We start from the raw sequence: 18,437 nt of genomic DNA on the forward strand, positions 1-18,437 counted from the left end.
TCCCCGCTGAGACTATGAAGTCAAGGACTCTACATGGCTCTGAACACACACTCTTTACTCTATCTAGATTGTCATGGCCTCAGGAGGGGATTGTCCTCATTCCTTCTTCCCTCTGACAGCTTGAAGGTGTACTGCAAAAGAAGTCACCCCATGGGAGGACCCCAGGTCCCTCAAGTCACAGCAGGACCAAGAAAATCTGCAGAAGACTTCAAAACATGGGGTGGGAATCCAGTGGTTTACACCTGTAATCCCAGCTACTCAGAAGCTGACATCTGAGAATCATAGTTCAAAGAAAACTTGGGGAAAGTCTGTGAGACTTTTTTTTTTTTCTCAAGGTTAGCACTCTACCACTTGGGCCACAGCACCACTCCTGGCTTTTTCTATGTATGTGGTACCTAGGAATTGAACCTTGGTCTTCGTGCATGCTAGGCAAGCACTCTACCACTAGGCCAAACTCTGGCCCCCTGTGAGACATTTTAAAATCACCATTAACTAGGAAAAAGCTGCAGTGGAAGTGTGGTAGTGTACCAGCCTTGGGCAGAGAAGTTCCAGGCCTTGAGTTCAAGCCCCAGTATTGGAACAAAACGATGTAATATGGGATGTTCTAGATCAGTGCCACCCTCTTAGGAGGTTTGGGGTGGTGTGGAGAGAGGGTACACGTCGGAGGGCGAACACCCTTGCTCTGACATGGCTGTGTCAGAGCCTCTGAAGGCTACTGGAAATTCGAAAGCTGCTGATACAACAGCTCTTCGCCCTTCTCCCCAAATTATCACCACGCTTAGGACCACTGAAAACGAGAATTTCAAGAAGGAGCCTCTGGAAATCTGTACTTTAAGTGCTCCAGGTGACAAGTTACCAAAGACCGGCTACTAGACCGGTAAAGGCCACCAACCTACAGTCTGTGGAGCATGGAATTCACCAAACTATATTCACATTAAAGTTTATTCAGTAGCTGGTGGAGGTGATGTGGCCCAAACCCAAGCATTGCAAGCCAGCAACCAAACTAGAAACCCAACCTGGGATCTCTGGAAAATTAAAAACCAAAAAGCCCGACGGTTACGACAGCGGCCCCCGTCCTCCTCCCTCCACGACGCAGGGCCCTGCTGGCCGTCTTCATCAGGGCCGGTGGTTGGCTCCCATCCTCTCCGCGGAGCTCTCGAGGCTCGGCCCTGGAGTTGAGGCCCGATATTTCATCGACGTGGCGGCTAAGCCGAACAGGATGGCCACGATCGTGAAGCCCTGGGCGGCGATGCGGGTTCGCATCATGAGCTGGGAGCGGTGGGTCTGGCCCCGGTGGAAGCAGTAGAGGCCGTAGGAGAGGGCGGCCGTCGTGCCCAGGCATCCTGGGGAGGAGACAGCAAGGCAGGGGGAGCAACAGGCTGGCCCGCCACGGCCCGGGCCCATGGAACCCGGCGGCGGGGGCGGGGCGGGCCAGGCTCCGCCCCCTCCGCCTTAAGTCCGCCCCTGAACCGTGCTACTTCCGTTCCAGTCAAGCGCATCCTCACCGCCCCGCCCCTTTCGCCACACTTCCGGTCCTCCCTTATTTCATTCCCCTCACGACACCACGGCCGCTTCCCGTCTAAGGTTCCCACCGCACACCCCTTACCTATGGGCACCATTGGGTTCTCTCGGGTCTTGCGGATGAACTTTTCCTTGAAGCTTTCTGGCTGACCGAACGAAGAGGGTGTAAAGCCCTCGATGACTGGAGGCTGCGAGGGTTCAAAGGGCGTCTCCGGATTCACAGGGCTCGGAGTTGCCATGTTTCGTGAGAAGGAACTCGGAGAATACCGGGACGCTCCGCTCCGCCCTCCCGATGAGGTCACGAAAAGGGGCGGGGCGGGAACCCCCCCCCCCAACCAACGGAGCGGAGTACGCAGGCGTGGGGGGAGGGCATCCCGTTGCATTCTGGGAATGGTAGTCCTCAGCGTCGGAAGTCCTCCGGGGAACGTTTCCCAGAAGGCCTTGCAGAGCCTCCCGGAAGAAGTCCGGTGGGGGGGGGGAAAACACGCGGTTCTGAGAGCGGAGCGCGGGGGAACCCGCGGGTGCCGTGTTCCCCGCGATGCCCAAGGCCAAGGGCAAGACCCGGAGGCAGAAGTTCGGTTACAATGTCAACCGCAAGCGTCTGAACCGCAATGCTCGGCGGAAGGCGGCGCCGCGCATCGAGTGGTGAGGAAGCCGGCGTTCCGGGGGCCCGGGGTGCGGCGGGGCCGGGCCCGGGGTGCGGGGGGCCTGGGAGGCCCGCGGGCGCCGGCCAGGCCTCGATCCCTCTCCACTTGGCTCCTAGCTCCCATATCCGACATGCCTGGGACCACAACAAGTCGGTGCGGCAGAACCTGGCGGAGATGGGGCTCGCCATGGACCCCAACAAGGCCGTTCCCCTCCGTAAGAGGAAGGTACTGACCAACTCCCGCTCTGCTGGGGCCGGGCTGGGCTTCAGACCTGTCCTCCTCCCCGCTCCCCCTACCCCTGGGTCCCTCTGTCCCTCCTTCCCCTCCATCCCTTTCAGGTTTTCACTGATCCTCATTGACTTAGGAGCAGCCCCTCACCTCCCCCAGCACGTATTTGTTTGGACCTCCATTTCTGCTCCCTCTGAAATTATTATTATTATCATCATTATTATTATTATTGCCAGCCCTGGCGCTGGAACCCCTGGCCTTAGTATTGTCCCTGAGCTTCTTTTGCTCCAGGCTAGCTAGCCACACGCAGCTCCACTTCCGGCTTTATCTGTGTATGCAGTGGGGAGGAACCCAATCTGGGGTTTTGTGCATGCTGGGCAAGCACTCCACCACTGGGCCACAGGCCTGAAAAAAAAAGTTTCTCTGAGTCCTTGTGTTAGAAGTGCATGACTCTCCAGCTGTCAGAAATGAATGGACGCACAAGGAGAATTCGGCAAGGCAGTTCACTTTTGCACAGAAGGGTGCGGTGCTGTTAACCTACCCAGAGTTAGGCAGGCTCACTCTGCAGGGAAGTTTCCTGGGCTTCGATCTCAATCCCACCTGTCCCTCTCCCTTGTCGAGGGATTAGATTCACAGGCTAAGTACAGTTGATTACCAAGCTTAGAAAAGAGACCATCCATTCTTGAATTCTTGTCAAAGGCTTACTTTTTCTTAGCAGTTACAAAGCCAGCCCAGGCACAAAAGTCCATGAGACTCTTACCTCCAGTTAACCATTAGAAAACTGGAAGTGGCACTGTGGCACCAGTGGTAGGGCGGCAGCCTTGAGCTGAAGAGCTCCCAGGCCCAGAGTTGAAGCCCAACGATCCACAAAAATGAAAATAGTACCTAGCACCACCCAGTTACTTTTTCCTTATTTTTTTTTTCTTCGCCAGTCCTGGAGCTTGAACTCAGGGCCTGGGCGCTGTCCCTTGACCTTTTCACTTAAGGGTGGTGCTCTACCACTTGAGTCACACTTCTACTTCTAGCTTCATGGTGGTTAACTGAGGTAAGAGGCTGGGGGACATTCCTGCTTTGAACCAGGATCTTCAGATCGCAAGCCTTCTGAATAGAATTATGGGCTCCTGGCTTGAATCTGAATTTTGTATATAATCACTGGAGAATTACTTGCTGTATTTTCTTTGGGCAACTGTGAATATTCGTTGTAGAAGCTTCAGGGCTAAGTTTCCCCTGTTACCTAGTTCTGCCTGACCAAAAGGCAAGGATTGTTAGGTACTATATAATATACGTAATATAGTTATAAAATATATAGTGTTCTGTATAATATAGTTACAGTGGAATGGGCAGGATCCTCCCCTGATCCCTGTCAAACCTTTCCTGGTCAAGGGTCATTTGTTGTTTGCTGGTCTCACAGGCTATGTTCTTTGCAGGAGAAGCCCATGGAGGTGGATGGAAAAGATATTGTGAGGAAACCGTATGTGTTAAATGGTGGGTGTGGCCTAACCCCTCTCTCCTGCCCTAGCAGTGCTGGGAAGAGTCCTCAGTGTAGAAGAGGAAGGTTCATAGAGAAGATGTGAGCTGGTTCAGGGGTCACAGGACAGTGTTCTTGTCTGAGACATTTTCAGGGTATCACTAAACTAAATGTAAATGTGAGCTAAGGTCAGAGATGTTGAAGGAGGATTAGAGCCAGATTTCTGGGAGGATAGAAAAGAAATCAGTAAATATGGACCGAGTATTTTGTTTGTTTAGTGCTGGCCTCGGGCTTGAACTCGGGGCCTGAGCTCTGTCCTTACGTGTGAGTCACAGCTCTACTTCCAACTTTTTTGGTGGTTCATTGGAGATGAGAGTTTCCTAAACTTTTTCTGCTAGGGCTGACTTTGAACCATGGCATGGCGCTCAGATCTCAGCCTCCTGAGTAGCTAATATCACAACCATGAGCTACTAGCAGCACCCAGGGAGCAAAGGAGTCTTCCTTTTAACCCCTCTGAGGCCTAGAGAACATGACGTGGCTTAAAGAGAATCTTGGATGTAAGGAGGAAGCCGCTGGGGTGCTAGGGCTGAAGAGGAAGATTCCAGAAGTGGGTTAGCATAGCAATTCTTGTGACATGGGATTGGATAAAGGATGTTAGCTCAGATAGCACAGTAGGCAACTTCTCACACTGTCTCCTGTTTTCCTGCTGTCTCAGATCTGGAAGCAGAAGCCAGCCTCCCAGAAAAGAAAGGAAACACGCTGTCTCGGGACCTCATTGACTATGTCCGCTACATGGTAGAGAACCACGGTGAAGACTACAAGGTGCGGGTACTGGGCAGGAGCCCTAGGGCTTTCTGGGGGCGCGCACAGGACTTCTATGGCCTAGTTGGAGTAGAAAGGAGGAGGAAGACAGGGAGGAACTTTGATGGGGAGCTAGTGTAAACAGAGGCTGACCGTCGGGACAGAGGGAGCAGAGTGACCCAGGGGTCTCACAGAGACCATTTTCCTTCCATGTATTTTTTTTTTTAATTTATCTTATCTATTTGATTTTATTTATTTATTTATTTTTTGCCAGGCCTGGGGCTTGAACTCAGGCCCTCGGCACTGTCCCTGAACTTCTTTCGCTCAAGGCTAGCACTGTACTACTTGAGCCACAGCACCACTTCTGGCTTTTTCTGTTTATTTGGTACTGAGAAATCAAACACCAGGGCTGCGAGGCAAGCATTCTACCACTAAGCCACATCCCCAGCCCTTAATATAATTTTATTGTTATTATTAAGGTGATGAATGGAGGGGTTACAGTTCCATAAATCATGTAATGAGTATTATTCTGGGACGGTGTCACCGCTTCCTTTGCGTTCCCTCAGTTTCCCCATCTTGAAAGAACTTAAAGTTGGGTGCCAGTGGCTCATGCCTGTAGCTACTAAAGAGGCTGAACTCTGAGTCACAGTTCAAAGCCTGCCTGGACAGGAAAGTCACAACAGAACTCCATTTCCCCCTCCACTAACTTGAACTCATTGCCATTTTAAGTATGATAAGGGGCAAGTGAAGATCAAATTTTGGCTTTCTTGTACTGGGGTTTGAACGCAGGGTTTCGGGGCTGTTTAGCTTTTTTTGCTCAAGGCTAGCACTCTTACCACTTGAGCCACAGCTCCACGTCTGGCTTTTTGGTGGTTAATTGGAGGTAAGAGTCTCTTAGGGACTTTACTGCTTTTGAATTGCAATTCTCCGATTTAGCCTCATCTCTTTTTTTTTTTTTTTGCCAGTCCTGGGCTTGAGCTCAGGGCCTGAGCACTGTCCTTGGACTTTCTCAAGGCTAGAGCTCTACCACTTGAGCCTCAGCACCACTTCTGGCTTTTTTCTATGTATGTGGTACCAAGGACTCGAACCTGGGTCTTCATGCATGCTAGGCAAGCACTTTAACCACTAGGCCAAACTCCCGGCCCCTTAGCCTCATCTCTTAATGACCACCAGAAAGCCAGAAGTGGAGCTGTGGCTTAAGTGTTAGGATCTCAGAGCTAGAAAGTGGCTCACGCCATTCAGGGACAAGGAGGATTTGAACCTTTGCCTGTCCAGCCCTCCTCAGTGGTGATCCCTCTTCTTTCCTAGGCTATGGCCCGAGATGAGAAGAATTACTATCAAGATACACCCAAGCAGATTCGGAATAAAATCAATGTCTATAAGCGCTTTTACCCAGCGGAATGGCAAGCCTTCAGCGAGTCTCTGCAGGATAGGAAGATGGAAGTTGACTGATTGGTTTCCAGTTAACCAAAGAGGCTAGCGACAGGGTTCAAGGCAAGAAGTTGATAGCTCCAGGCGTGACTGGTTAGAATCCATAGACCCAGATTACTGGGGCACATAGAAGAGTCACACCCTGTCCTCTGGCTCTCAAAAGCCCAAACTTGGTGTGTTCACAGAGGTCGCCCTCTGTGACTATAATCTGTATATAATAAAACAACGGATATTTTGTTTCTCTTTTTCTTTTTTAAGGTTCAAGAATGGTAATTCCGACTCAGTACCTGACACTTTTTTTTTTTTCCTACGCATGTGGCACCGAGGAATCGAACCCAGGTCTTCGTGCATGCTAGGCAAGCACTCTACCACTAGGTCAAACTCCCGGCCTCGCTGATACTTCTTTTTTTGGCCTATTGGCTGACACTCACCTCCGACCCTGACGTTTTGCTTCTCTGGTGGTTTGGGATTCACCATTCCCAGACACACCCTGGGGCTGCCACAGAGAATACCAACCCTGCCAGAGCAGAAGCTGTTCTGCCCAACAATACTGGCCATGGCTTGCACGTTCTTACTCGTCTTGATTTGCTATTTTGCCTTGGTTTCCTATATAGCGTTTCCACTTGCTCTCATCCCAAAGCTTGCTGGGAGGCCCGGGCTGTGTATCATAGCCTAACTTGTACTTCTGGTCCCACCTCAGGTCAGCTCTGCATCCTGTCCCGTGAAGAAGCCCTCCTTGCTTTTATTGGCCTTGTTTTAAACTGAACCCCAGTTCCCCAAACCTCCTCCTCCAGGGCTGTTTGTGGGGCTTGAACTTGGGGCCTGCGTGCCATCCCTGTGCTCAAGCTTGGTGCTCTTATCATTCGAGCCACAGCTTTATGTCTAGAGTCTCATGACTTTCCTGCCCAGGCTAGCTTTGAGCCCTTATCCTCAGATCTTGGCCTACCAGCACCCAGCCTGCGTGTCACTCATTTGCCACATACAGGTCCCAGCCAGCCAGCTGGCCTTCCTCAGGCTAGGCCTGCCCAGTCTGGTGCAAGGTCATGTCTGTTTTGAGACAGGATTGCAGGCAGGGTGTGGGCTGGGCAGTTTTAAGTTCTTACACTTACTAAGTTGGGTGATTCAAACAGATCCCAGTGATTCTAGCTATGTGGGAAGGTATGGGTAGGAGAATGGATGCTGGAGAAATAACTGATGCCAAAAAGGGCCGGGGGCACGGCTCAGATGGAAGAGTACATTTTATTTTTGCCAGTCCTGGGGCTTGCTTAAACTCAGGGCCTGGGTACTGTCCTTGGACACTTTTTGCTCAGGGCATTATAGTGCTCTGCCATTTGAGCCACAGGGCCACTTCCAGCTTCTGAGTGTGTGGTACCAGGGAATCGAACCCAGGGCTTCGTGCATGCTAGATGAGGATTCTACCACTAGGCTAGGCTCCTTTCCCCATGGAAGAGTACATTTTATATGAGGTTTTGTGTATTACCTTCATCCTAGTGGTAAGAAAGCTGGCTGTGCCAGGGGTGTGGGACTTGAACTCAGGGACTGGGTGCTGTCTCTGAGCTGGGTGGTACCTAGATCTTCAGGGCCCTCAGCATATCTTACCACTGGCATCTAGGGTTCTGGTCTTTTTCTGTGTATATACTAATAGTAAACTCAGTGCTGTCCCTAAGGCTGGTATTCTACCACTTGTGCCACAACTCTACTTCCAGCTTTTGTTGGTTCATGGGAGATAAGCGTGTCCGGGATTTATCTGCCTGGCCCACAATCTTCAGATCTCACCTTTCTGAAGGTCTAGAATTATAGGAAAGACACATAGAACCTGGATCTCAGCCATCTTGATTTAAAAAAAACAAAAGACCCTCCAGTAGACACAGTGGAAACTTTATTTTGCAAATCCATCTCCCCGTACTGAGGACCGTAAAAATGTACATTTTGATAAGAATCCACACCAAGGCAGATGGTAATTAGGAAGGGTTCCTCAACAAACCATGCTGGCTCCATTGGTAGCTTCAATTACGCGACAACAAAGTGAACAGACACAAAGCTATTTTCTGTTCACAGGACAGACACAAAGTTTCTTGTTTTGGTGCCAGTACCAGGACTTAAAAGTTGGAGCCTTGGGTCCTTGACCAGCTTTGCTTGATCACAGTTGGTGCTTTGCCACTTGAGTCATGCCCCCAGTCTGGTTTTTTTGTTGGGTTCATAGGAGATGGGAGGTCCTCAGAGTTTCTCTGCCTGGGCTGCCCTCAAACCATGATCCAAAGATCTCAGTCTCTTGTGTAGTCAGGATCACGGGCGTGAGCCACGGGCAGCTAGCTAGACATAAAAATTTTTCACCCAATGCCAAGATAAGAAGTCTACAGCCGAGGTGCAAAGACTACTATAAAACCCACGTTATCTCTGTGCCTCTGACCAGAGACTATTTACCAAAATGAATCCCAGAGGGCAGGGGGGACCTAGACTATTCCTGAAATGTTTGATGTGAAGAAAAAGTTCCGCTTATGGAGAGGGAACTGAATGGGAGAAGGGTTAGGGTTGATTTCATCAAAATGTTCTCCCAGCCCAAGGCCACTGGGGCTCTGCTTCTCCTGGCAGTCAGTGCCACAGGATGGCACTGAGGCATGCTGGGTAAATGTCAAATGAAACAGAGGCACACCATGTAATCTTACTTAGAAAACAAACAGTGGGATAGCGCCTAAAAAACCGAAAGTCCACAGTCCATTGTAATTTGATCTTCTGGCACCAAGAAGTGTCAACACAAAAGCAGTTCTTAAGCTGGCGGGTCACACCATATACACAAATGAGGAATGTGGCCTACAGGGCACCCCAGAATTTAGCCCAAGGCCGCTCTCTCAGGGCACAGGTGGTCCCCAAAGGCTAGTGTGTGCTCTGTAGGCCAGTCTACTATTGTCCTTTGGATTCACATGATTGCTATCTCCTCTCCAGAGTCCTTGTCACTTACCTACACAGACGGGGTATGATACCTAACTTTCTGTGAATTAGTGTTACCTTCTTTTTAATTTTTCTCGGTTGTGGAGCTTGACCTCGGCCTGGACCCCCCTGTCCTTGAGCTCTTCTGTCCAAGGCCACACTCTCTTTGAACCGAAGCTCCACTTCTAGTTTTCTGGGGGTTAATTGAAGATAACCAGGCAGGCTCTGAATCCCAATCCTCAGATATCAGTCTCCTGAGTAGCTAGGATTACAGGCGTGAGCCACCAGTGCCCGGTTTTGTCACCTATTAATTATGATACCACATGGTTTCAAAAGCCACCCTCGTGGTGGACTTCAGGTTTTGACAGTCACCTGGGGCGGTGACTAAAGCACCTAGAAAGAAGAGCCTGGACCTTTGGCCTGATCCCTTTGATAAATACATAAATAATAAATAAATAAAAATGCAGTTCTAAGGCTCAAGAGTCCCAGCTCCAGTTAACATGGGCTCTTTCTTTCCCCAGACTTAGGCACAGGCAATCTCCAGATGAGGGGGAAAAGCCATCTTCGCTTTTTGTCTGGTGGAGGAACTGAAGAGAAGTTATCAGGTGTCTTAAAAGCTGGGAGGTGTTTTGAAACCGCCCAGTCAGTGTTGGGTGCCTGTTGGCTCATCACGCCTGTCAGCCTAGCTACCCAGGAGACAAGATCTGAGGATTACAGTTTTGAAAGCAGCCTGGGCAGAAAACTGTGCAGTGATTCTCATCTCGAAGCCACCTGCAAAAAGCTAAGGGACAGTGTCTAGGCCCCTAAATTCAAGCCCCAGTACTGGCACTAAACATAATAATAAATAAAATAAAAATTAACAAGTGACTCTGGGGCCACAGAGGCTGAGACTGCACAAGGCCACAGGCAGTGTGAGGCAGAGCAGGGGCTGAAGAGCAACGGAGAGTCAAGCAGACCAGGGAGCAAGCGCAGCGCCCCCTGGCGGTCCTTAACACAAGTACATGAAGTCACGGGAAGGAAAGAGGGCTCAGGGGAACCCCGAGCCCAGCGCGCAGGTCAAAGGGAATGCTAGATCCACACTCAGGCCTGCAGTGAGCCCGACGCGTGACTCTCTCACCTGTGCCTCGCCCACCTCCTGCTTCTGAACCCTGGCCATTCTGCCAGGATGCCTTTGGATGGTGCTTGCTTTTCTTGTGCCAGTCATGGGTCTTGAGCCTGGGGCTTGGGTACTGTCCATGAGCTTTCCTTGGCCCTATCACTTGAGCCACAGCTCCACACTGCTTTTTGCTAGTCTCTTGGTCTTTCCTGCCCAGGCTGGCTTCAAATCTCAATCCTTACTTCTCAGCCTCCGGGGTAGCTAGGAGGGCAGGTGCGAGCCACTGGTGTCCTGCTTGGCCTTGCTCTTGAGGGACTGAAGGGTGAGGGGAAATGCTCTCTAACTCGGGCCCCGGGCCCAGGATGGGGAGGAGGAGTCAGGAAGCAATGGACCTGTGGGCCCCCAAAAGCTGGGCGGCAAGCGGGCAGCTCAGGCCTAGGAGAGGAGCTCCAAGAGCAGTTTCCAGATCTGCACAGTGCCGGGTTCTTCAAAGCCGGGTCCTGTAGGGGCGATGCTGGCTGCCAAGAGGAAAACTTCCCGCTGGCTACCCACATCCAGCAGGCCCAGCTCCCGCTGAAGCTCAGCCACACTCATGGCCTCACCCAGGTCCTGGGATGAACGAGAAGCCAATCAATTAGCACATGGTGTTGCAAGGCCCAACGTTGCAGGGTAGGAGCTGATTTCAAAGATACTTTTAAAGGGCCAGGATAGCCTAGTGGTAGAGTGCTCGCCTAACATGCACGAAGACCCTGGTTCGATTCCTTGGTACCACACACACAGCAAAAAGCCAGAAGTGGTGCTGTGGCTCAAGTGGTAGAGCTCTAGCCTTGAGAAAGTCCAAGGACAGTGCTCAGGTCCTTATCCCAAGCCCAGGATTGGCAAGAAAAAATAAAAAATAAAACACAAACAAAAGATGCTTTTGTTTGGCCCTGTGAATTAACTAAAAGCTCTCAAGTGTATACATGTGTCTTTTGGCCTGAGTTGAGTCCCTTCGTGATCTTTGTTTGCAGAAGGAAAAAAGATTCAGTGATAAGCGTCTTGTGTGAAGACAGAGCCATTCAAACAAGCACTGTTCTCTTATTATCTTACAGCAAACAGCCCAGAACTCAGCCACCCTTGTTCTGGACGGGTTCTAGCAATGAAGTGATGACAATTTTCCACAGTTCCTCCAGGGGGCGCACTGTCCATCAGGCCTCATCTGCTGCCTGGCTCTGCTGTCTCTGTAGACCTTTCTCACGCCTGCTCTCCAGTCCCCCCACATCCCGCATTGAACCTGAAGCCTATGTCTGCACCCCTGAAGACAGCTGAGGCTATCCCAAGCGCTGTCGTCTCGTGGGCGCCATGGAATAATCTTTTTCTGCCCTTCACAGTGTCTCTGTTTTTGAGTGGCAAGAATGGGGTTTACATTTAACTTGGCACTCCTGGACTTTGAGGCAGGGGTTTCACTCAGAACCAGCTCTGAATCCGATGGTTCAAAGCCAGGCTGGGAAGGAAAGTCTGTGAGAGTCTCCAATTCATCAGCCAAAAAGGTGGAAGTGGAGGTATGGCTCAAGCAGTAGGGCGCCAGCCATGAGTGGAAAAAGCCAAGCCAGAGTTCAAATCCCAGTACCCACCCATTAAATAAGCAAATATATAGCTAGGCATGGTGGCTCACACCTGTCATCCTAGCTACTCAAGAGGCTGAGATCTGAGGATCACGGTTCAAAGCCTGCCTGGGCACTAGAGTCTGTGAGACTCTTTATCTCCAATTAACCACAAGAAAAGCAGAAGTGGCGCTGTGGCTCAAGGGGTAGGGCCTTAGCCCTGAGCTGAAGAGGTCAGGGAGAGCCCAGGCTCAGAGTTCAAGCCCCATGACCAACTAAAAAAAAAAAAAAAAAAAAAGCAAATACATTAATAAATAAACTCTGCTATAAACTCGCTATTATCTCCTGCAAGTGCAAAAGAGCTGCAAAGAGGACGGTGATTAGCTGGGCACAGTGGCTCAGGCTTGTCACCCGTTACTCAGGAGGCTGAGATCGCAGGATCTCTGAGGATCTTAGTTCAAAGCCAGCCCGGGGAGGAAAAGTCCATGAGTCCGTTTCCTCTAGAGTGAAGGGGATAGGGCATCCATGAGAAAGGGCGGCTAGCACAGGCAGGGGCTCACCAGTCCAGCCTCCCTCGGTCCTTACCTGCTTGTTGGCTACCACCACGACAGGCAGGTCGGGGTCCTTGTCCAGCAACTTGTGCAGCTCCTGTCGGGCTGAGGGCAGCCGTGGCCGGTCGGCCGAATCCACCATGAACACCAGCACGTCCACTTCATTCACGAACTCTTTCCAGTAGAAGCGCAGGTTCTGGCTGCCACCAACTGAGGAGAGGCCAGAGGATCAGCTCAGGGCCTCCCTGAGGGGCCTGGCTGTTACAGCCCCACCAGGAGAAATGGAAACCCAAGGAAGGACTACAGGGCCCAAAGCCAATCAGCTTCAAGGTGAACTCTGATAGCTCTAGTGGGGACCCTGGGGCTCTCATTACAAATGACCTTAGAACACCTTTCTGAATGCAACTGAATTTGGAGGTTATAAAAACAAAAAACAACAAGCCCAAAGGTGGCATGTGCAGTGTGCCCTTCACAGGCCTGGCATAATACAGCTACTCTACAAAGGCACTTCTCAGTTCTCTCCTGCAATGCTTTGCCTCTGGCCAATTCCCAGCTTCCTCTGGGGCATTGATCAGAAACCTAGAAAAGCTGGGTGCAGTGCCTCATGCCTGTTCTCCCAGCTACTCAGGGGGCTTGGGATCTGAGGATGGTGGTTCAAAGTTAGCCAGAACAAGGAAAGTCCAAGAGGCTTTCCTCCCTCTCCTTTGACTCCCCCCAGTTCTGGGGTTTGAACTCAGGGCCTGGGCACTGTACTTGAGCTTTTTGCTCAAGGCTGGCACTCTACCCCTTGAGCCACAGCACTGTTTCTAGCTTTTTCTGTGTATGTGGCACTGAGGAACTGAACCCAGGGCTTCATGCATGCTAGGCAAGCACCCTACCACTAAGTCACATTCCTGGCCTTCCACGAGGTTCTTATCTCCTCCAAAAAGCTGAAAAGTGGCCCAGGGCTGGTGGCTATTCAAGAGGCTGAGATTTGAGGATTGTTAATGGGCAGGAAAGTCTGGGAGACTCTGATCTCTAGTTAGTTACCAAAAAAAGCTGGAAGTGGCTTTGTGACTCAAGTGACAGGGTGTTAGCCTTGAATACAAAAGCTTAGAGACAGTCCTCAGGGTGCAGGGCTCAAGCACAAAAGACCTAAAAAAACACAAAAGCCTAGAAGAGTCAGGACTCCCTTCCCTGCCCAGGGTTAATCTTCTCCACTTTCTCCCATGCAGTGTTGCCTCTTATCATCCTACTCTGTGAAGTGCTAGTTTCCAGCCCAGTAACACAGGTTGCCTTTCTCCTCTCCTTTGTCCTGCATTTTTTTTTTTTTTTTTGCCAGTCCTGGGCTTGAGCTCAGTGCCTGAACACTGTCCTTGGACTTTCTCAAGGCTAGAGCTCTACCACTTGAGCCTCAGCACCACTTCCGGCTTTTTTCTATGTATGTGGTACCGAGGAATCGAACCCGGGTCTTCATGCATGCTAGGCAAGCACTTTAACCAGTAGGCCAAACTCCCCGGCTGTCCTGCATTTCTTACCAGTGCCCCGGTTCTGAAACAAGTCCTAAGTTCTGAGAGCCAGAGCACTGAACTTCCCACCCCCAAAGCCTTAGCACAATGCCTGGCACATAGCAGGCACACATCAAGTATATTACCAGGTGCCAAGCACTGAATTGGGTGCTGGAGACAGAGGTGGGCAAGGCGGGGCCTGGCATGCTCTGAAGAAACCTCATTCCTTAACCAGGATTGGCCAGGCAAGCACAGAAACATATTGCAGAAAAGGAAGAAAGAGGACCAGGATAAGGCAGGAACTTGTAATCCTAGCTACCTCAAGAGGCTGAAATAGGAGGATCCACATTTGAAGCCAGCTCAGGCAGGAAGGTCTGGGAGCCTCCAATTAACCACACACACACACAAAAGTGGTGCTGTGGCTCCAGTGGCAAAGCAGTAACCTTGAGCAAAAGGAGCCCAAGGACAGGTTCCTAGGCCCTGAGTTCAAGACCCAGGACTGACAGAAAGTAGTCTGGGAAAATCTCCCCGAGGAGGAGGCGTTGAGAACCAAGTCTGGAAGAGAAGAAGCAGACCACGGGAACAGAGAAAAAACAACCCAATCAGAGAGGAGAGCAAGTGTTTGAGTTTGCACAGAGTGGATAGGCCAGGACCTGTGAGCCCCCAGTGAGTGACATGATCTGATGTGGGGTTTTGAAAGACACTTCTGGCTGACACTGGGGACAGAAAATGAAGCAGGAAACTAAGGAGGCTGTTCTTACTGACGACAGGAGAGACTGACAGTGGTTTGGGCCACACAGAATCAATCCTGGGCTATGGCTTATGGAATCAGCTCATAAGCTGGTCACAGGAGACTGAGGAAAGGTGGGGTGTGCCGGGAGCTGAGCTCTGAGGATCGTGCTTTTGAGCCAACTGGGTCAGACAAATCCACGACACACTTATCTCCGATTACTTAGTAAAAAGCCAAAGATGAAAGTGTGGCTCAAGTGGGAGAGCCACCAGCCTTGATTGCAAAAGCCTGGCAAGAGTGCGAGGCTTGGAGTTCATGTTCTAGTGTTTATACACACACACTTGCACATGAAGCAAGGATTTCTTCACTAATTATCCCCGAGGCTGGGGGGGGGGGCAGTTAGGCAATGGGGAGAAAGTCCTTGCACCTGCTTGGGAAATCTGGGTGATCCCCATTGAGCCTGGACTGTTACCTGTCAGACACAGGGCTAAAGAAGGGCTATGGTGGAGCCGGGAGTTTGGCCTAGTGGTTAAAGTGCTTGCCTAGCATGCATGAAGACCAGGGTTCGATTCCTCAGTACCACATGCATAGAAAAAAGCTGGAAGTGGTACTGAGGCTCAAGTGGTAGAGTTCTAGCCTGGAGAAAGTCTAAGGACAGTGCTCAGGCCTGAGCTCAAGCTCAGGATGGCAAAAAAAAAAAGGGATATGGTCTGGCTGAGTGGCAGGGTTTTAAGTGCAGAGTCCCCATTTCACCTGCACCCCTGGCATCCACTGGGCATTTGACTAAACCTACCTATTCCTTCCTCCCTCCCTCCCTCTGTCCCTCCCTTCCTGCCTGGTATTCTCTTGGGACTCGAATTCAGAACCTGGGTGCTGTCCCTTAGCTTCTTTTGTTCAAGGCTAGCACTGTACTTATTTGAGCCATGGCTCTACTTCCAGCCTTTATGGTAGTTTACTGGAGAAAAAGTGTCTCACAGATTTTCCTGCCTGGGCTGGCTTCAAACTTAGATCCTTAGATCTCAGATTCCCGAACAGCTAAGATGACAGGTGTGAGCCACCAGTACCTGGGTACACCCACCCTTTTTCTTTTTTGTGCCAGTCCAGGGGCTTGAACTCAGGGCCTGGGCACTGTACCTGAGCTTCTTTTGCTTAAGGCTAGAGCTCTGCCACTTGAGCCACATTCTCAGTCCCTAAACCCAACTTTTCTTTTTTTTTTGGTCAGTCCTAGGGCTGGAACTCAGGGCCTAAGCACTGTTCTTAGGCTTTCTCAAGTCTAGAGCTCTACCACTTGAGCCACAGCACCACTTCTGGTTTTTTTCTATGCACACGGTACCAAGGACTTGAACCCAGGTCTTTGTGCCTGGTAGGCAAGCACTCTACCACTAGGCCAAACTCCCAGCCCCCAGCTTTTTACTATGTATATGGTAGCAAGGAATCGAACCCAGGTCTTCATGCATGCTAGGCAAGCAATCTACCAGTAGGCCAAACTCCTAGCCCTAAACCCACCTTAATGGTTTACGTTCTGTGGCTGGCTACTCACTTGCAGACTGAGTACTGCAGCCTCAGTTTGAAGCCAATCTGGGCAAAAGTCTGCCTTGGGGGTAGAAAAAGCTAAGGGCAAATAGGAAGCCCTGAGTTTAAGCCTCACTTTCAGCACACACACACACCCCCCCCCCCAAAAAAAAACAAACAAACAACAAACCCACAAAACTCTCACATGTATCTACTTGGAGATACGCAATCCGGGTCAGAGTAGACTGTGCCAAAGCTGCTCATGGCTTAGTCAGAAACACAGGGCACTCTGTGGAGACTGGGAGCAGCAGTTAAGTACAGAGGAGGAGGAATCTTTACTACTCTAGAATGGCACTTAATGTCTGATGGAAAGGTGGCAGTGTATTGGAGGCCATTATAGACTGGGAGGAACAGGACATAAGAAAAACCAACAAATACCCTTCAGAAATCAGCAGTGGTGAAAGAGGAACTGCAGCTTTGAGCAAAATAAGCCAAGCAAGAATGTGAGAACGTGGTGGCCCACGCCTGTCATTCTAGCTACTCAGGAGGCTGAGATCTGAGGATCTCAGGTCAAAGCCAGCCTGGGCAACCTTCCATCACAAATGAACTACTCAGAGAAAAGGTCAGAATGTGGGAGAATGCTAGCCTTGAGCAGAAGCTCAGGGATGGCACCCATTTCCTGAGTTCAAGCCCCAGTACTGGCACAAAACAACAAAATAAGTCAGCCAACGTGAGCCTGGACAAGCGATGTCTTCTTCATATGGATTTCTCTTCATGTGGATAAAGGAGATAATTATTAATTTCCCTTTTATGGAGTTGGTGGGAAGACGTGTGTGTGTTGGTACCACAGCATGAACTCGGCCTGAGCACTGTTCCTTAGCTTTCTTGCTCAAGGTTTCCCTCTACCATTTGAGCCGACAGCTCTACTTCTGAATTTTTGCTGGTCTCATCGATCTTTCTACCTTGGCTGACTCTGAACCAGGATCCTCAGATTTCAGCCTCTGGAGGAGCTAAGCAGGACAGATGTGAACCACCAAGCGCTTGGCCTGGAGTGTGGGCATCAGGCATGTAGACCCTCAGCAGCTCAGAGGCAGGAGACCAATCTGGAGGCCTGGATGAAGACCCCTCCATGCCAGGGGATGAGAATCTGGGTCTGCACCGCGGGACGTGTCCTGCTTAGAATATGCATTTTGGATTCCACCCTGGGGAGGTCCCCCAGGCCTGCTTCCTTTCCCTTGGGGGTGGTGAGTGGGGAGGGAGGGGGAGGGGTGTCTGCTCACTCTCTAGCATGTCCACCTCGAAGTTCCTGGTGGGCAGCCGCACGGAGTTGAAGCCCCAGGTGGGGACATGGCCGTCCAGGGGCGGCTTCCCGGCCAGCGTGCGCAGGAACGTGCTCTTCCCACAGCCGTCCAGCCCCAGCACCAACACCTCGCGTTGCTCCAGGTCCGGCAGCGCCCGTTCTCCTTCCTCCTCCTCCTCCTCCTCCTCGTCCTCGTCGTCCTCCTCTTCGTCGTCCTCCTCCTCGTCGTCCTCCTCGTCCTCGTCCTCGTCCTCCTCCTCGTCCTCCGGCTGCGGGGTCAGAGGTCAGGCGGCGGCTGTCCATCACGCCGCGGGATGACGGGAGGCCTGGATTCCCGCCCCACACCCTCACAGGGCCCCGAGCAGGCGCGGTGTGGACACTCGGGAAACCAACGCCATCGTTAGAGCTGGGGGAGGGGGGCGGCGATGATCAGGGCAACCCCCTCCCCCCCCCCCCCCCCGCTTTCATCCGCGGACCCCAGGTTCCGCCGAGCCGCACGGCGGACGCGGCGCGGTGGGGCCCCGAGAGCCTGCAGAACTGCTCCCGGCATGCCCCGGGGCGGGGCCGTGGCGCATGCGCCCTCGGGGCCCGGGGGGTGTGACTCACGCACCGTGGCGCATGCGCCCTCTGGGCCGGGGGGGGGGGCTCGCGCGCCGTGGCGCATGCGTCCTCGGGGCCCGGGCCGCACGCCGCTCCCGGGCCCGGAAAGCCCGAGTCCCGCCGGCCGCGCTCCGCCACACTCCACCCCCCGCCCCCGTCCAGGTCTCTCGGTCCCGCGGCAGGCCGAGGAGGTGGCCGAGTCCGCCCCCGACACCCCCGGCCCCGGCTTGGCGGGGTGGGCACGCCCCTCGAGCGCAGGCCCCGTCCCACGCCGGGGCCCCGCCGCCGCCATCCCGGGGCCCCCGCTCTCACCTCCCAGTCGTCCCACCGCGGCAGGCTGGCGGGTTCCGCGCCCCACCACGCCTCGTCCCGGTCCCAGCGCCGCTCCCGTCCGAAGTAGGTTTTCCACAGGATGAACAGCACCGAGCCCAGCACGGCCGCGGCGCCTCCCAACGCCAGCACCCAGGGGCCCAGCGGCCGCGGAGCCATCGGGCCGGGCGAGGGGCCGCTAGCGGGGGGGGGGCGGGGGTGGGGGCGGACGACCCGGGCCGAGC

General features: G+C 52.3%; 3 protein-coding genes across 3 annotated transcripts; 1 reads left to right on the plus strand and 2 right to left on the minus strand.

Annotated features, from left to right (window-relative positions):
• Positions 1-924: 924 nt before the first annotated feature.
• On the minus strand, positions 925-1,847 carry Higd2a (HIG1 hypoxia inducible domain family member 2A). Its single transcript, XM_090325365.1, has 2 exons — positions 1,607-1,847; positions 925-1,343 (listed from the first exon to the last, which is right to left on the minus strand). Exons 1-2 carry the CDS (start codon positions 1,758-1,760, stop codon positions 1,117-1,119), a joined length of 381 nt encoding a protein of 126 aa, XP_090181491.1. The 5' UTR covers positions 1,761-1,847; the 3' UTR covers positions 925-1,116.
• Positions 1,848-1,956: 109 nt separating this feature from the next.
• Nop16 (NOP16 nucleolar protein) lies at positions 1,957-6,335 on the plus strand. Its single transcript, XM_090325364.1, has 5 exons — positions 1,957-2,166; positions 2,285-2,393; positions 3,824-3,881; positions 4,580-4,686; positions 5,974-6,335. Exons 1-5 carry the CDS (start codon positions 2,060-2,062, stop codon positions 6,115-6,117), a joined length of 525 nt encoding a protein of 174 aa, XP_090181490.1. The 5' UTR covers positions 1,957-2,059; the 3' UTR covers positions 6,118-6,335.
• A 2,432-nt stretch (positions 6,336-8,767) lies between these two features.
• Positions 8,768-18,413, minus strand: Arl10 (ARF like GTPase 10). Its single transcript, XM_090325500.1, has 4 exons — positions 18,196-18,413; positions 17,264-17,552; positions 12,289-12,464; positions 8,768-10,729 (listed from the first exon to the last, which is right to left on the minus strand). Exons 1-4 carry the CDS (start codon positions 18,370-18,372, stop codon positions 10,556-10,558), a joined length of 816 nt encoding a protein of 271 aa, XP_090181626.1. The 5' UTR covers positions 18,373-18,413; the 3' UTR covers positions 8,768-10,555.
• Positions 18,414-18,437: the final 24 nt, after the last annotated feature.

Source organism: Megascapheus bottae, chromosome 38 (assembly GCF_031878675.1).
Source record: "Megascapheus bottae isolate mThoBot1 chromosome 38, mThoBot2.hap1, whole genome shotgun sequence".
Classification (NCBI taxonomy): domain Eukaryota; kingdom Metazoa; phylum Chordata; class Mammalia; order Rodentia; family Geomyidae; genus Megascapheus; species Megascapheus bottae.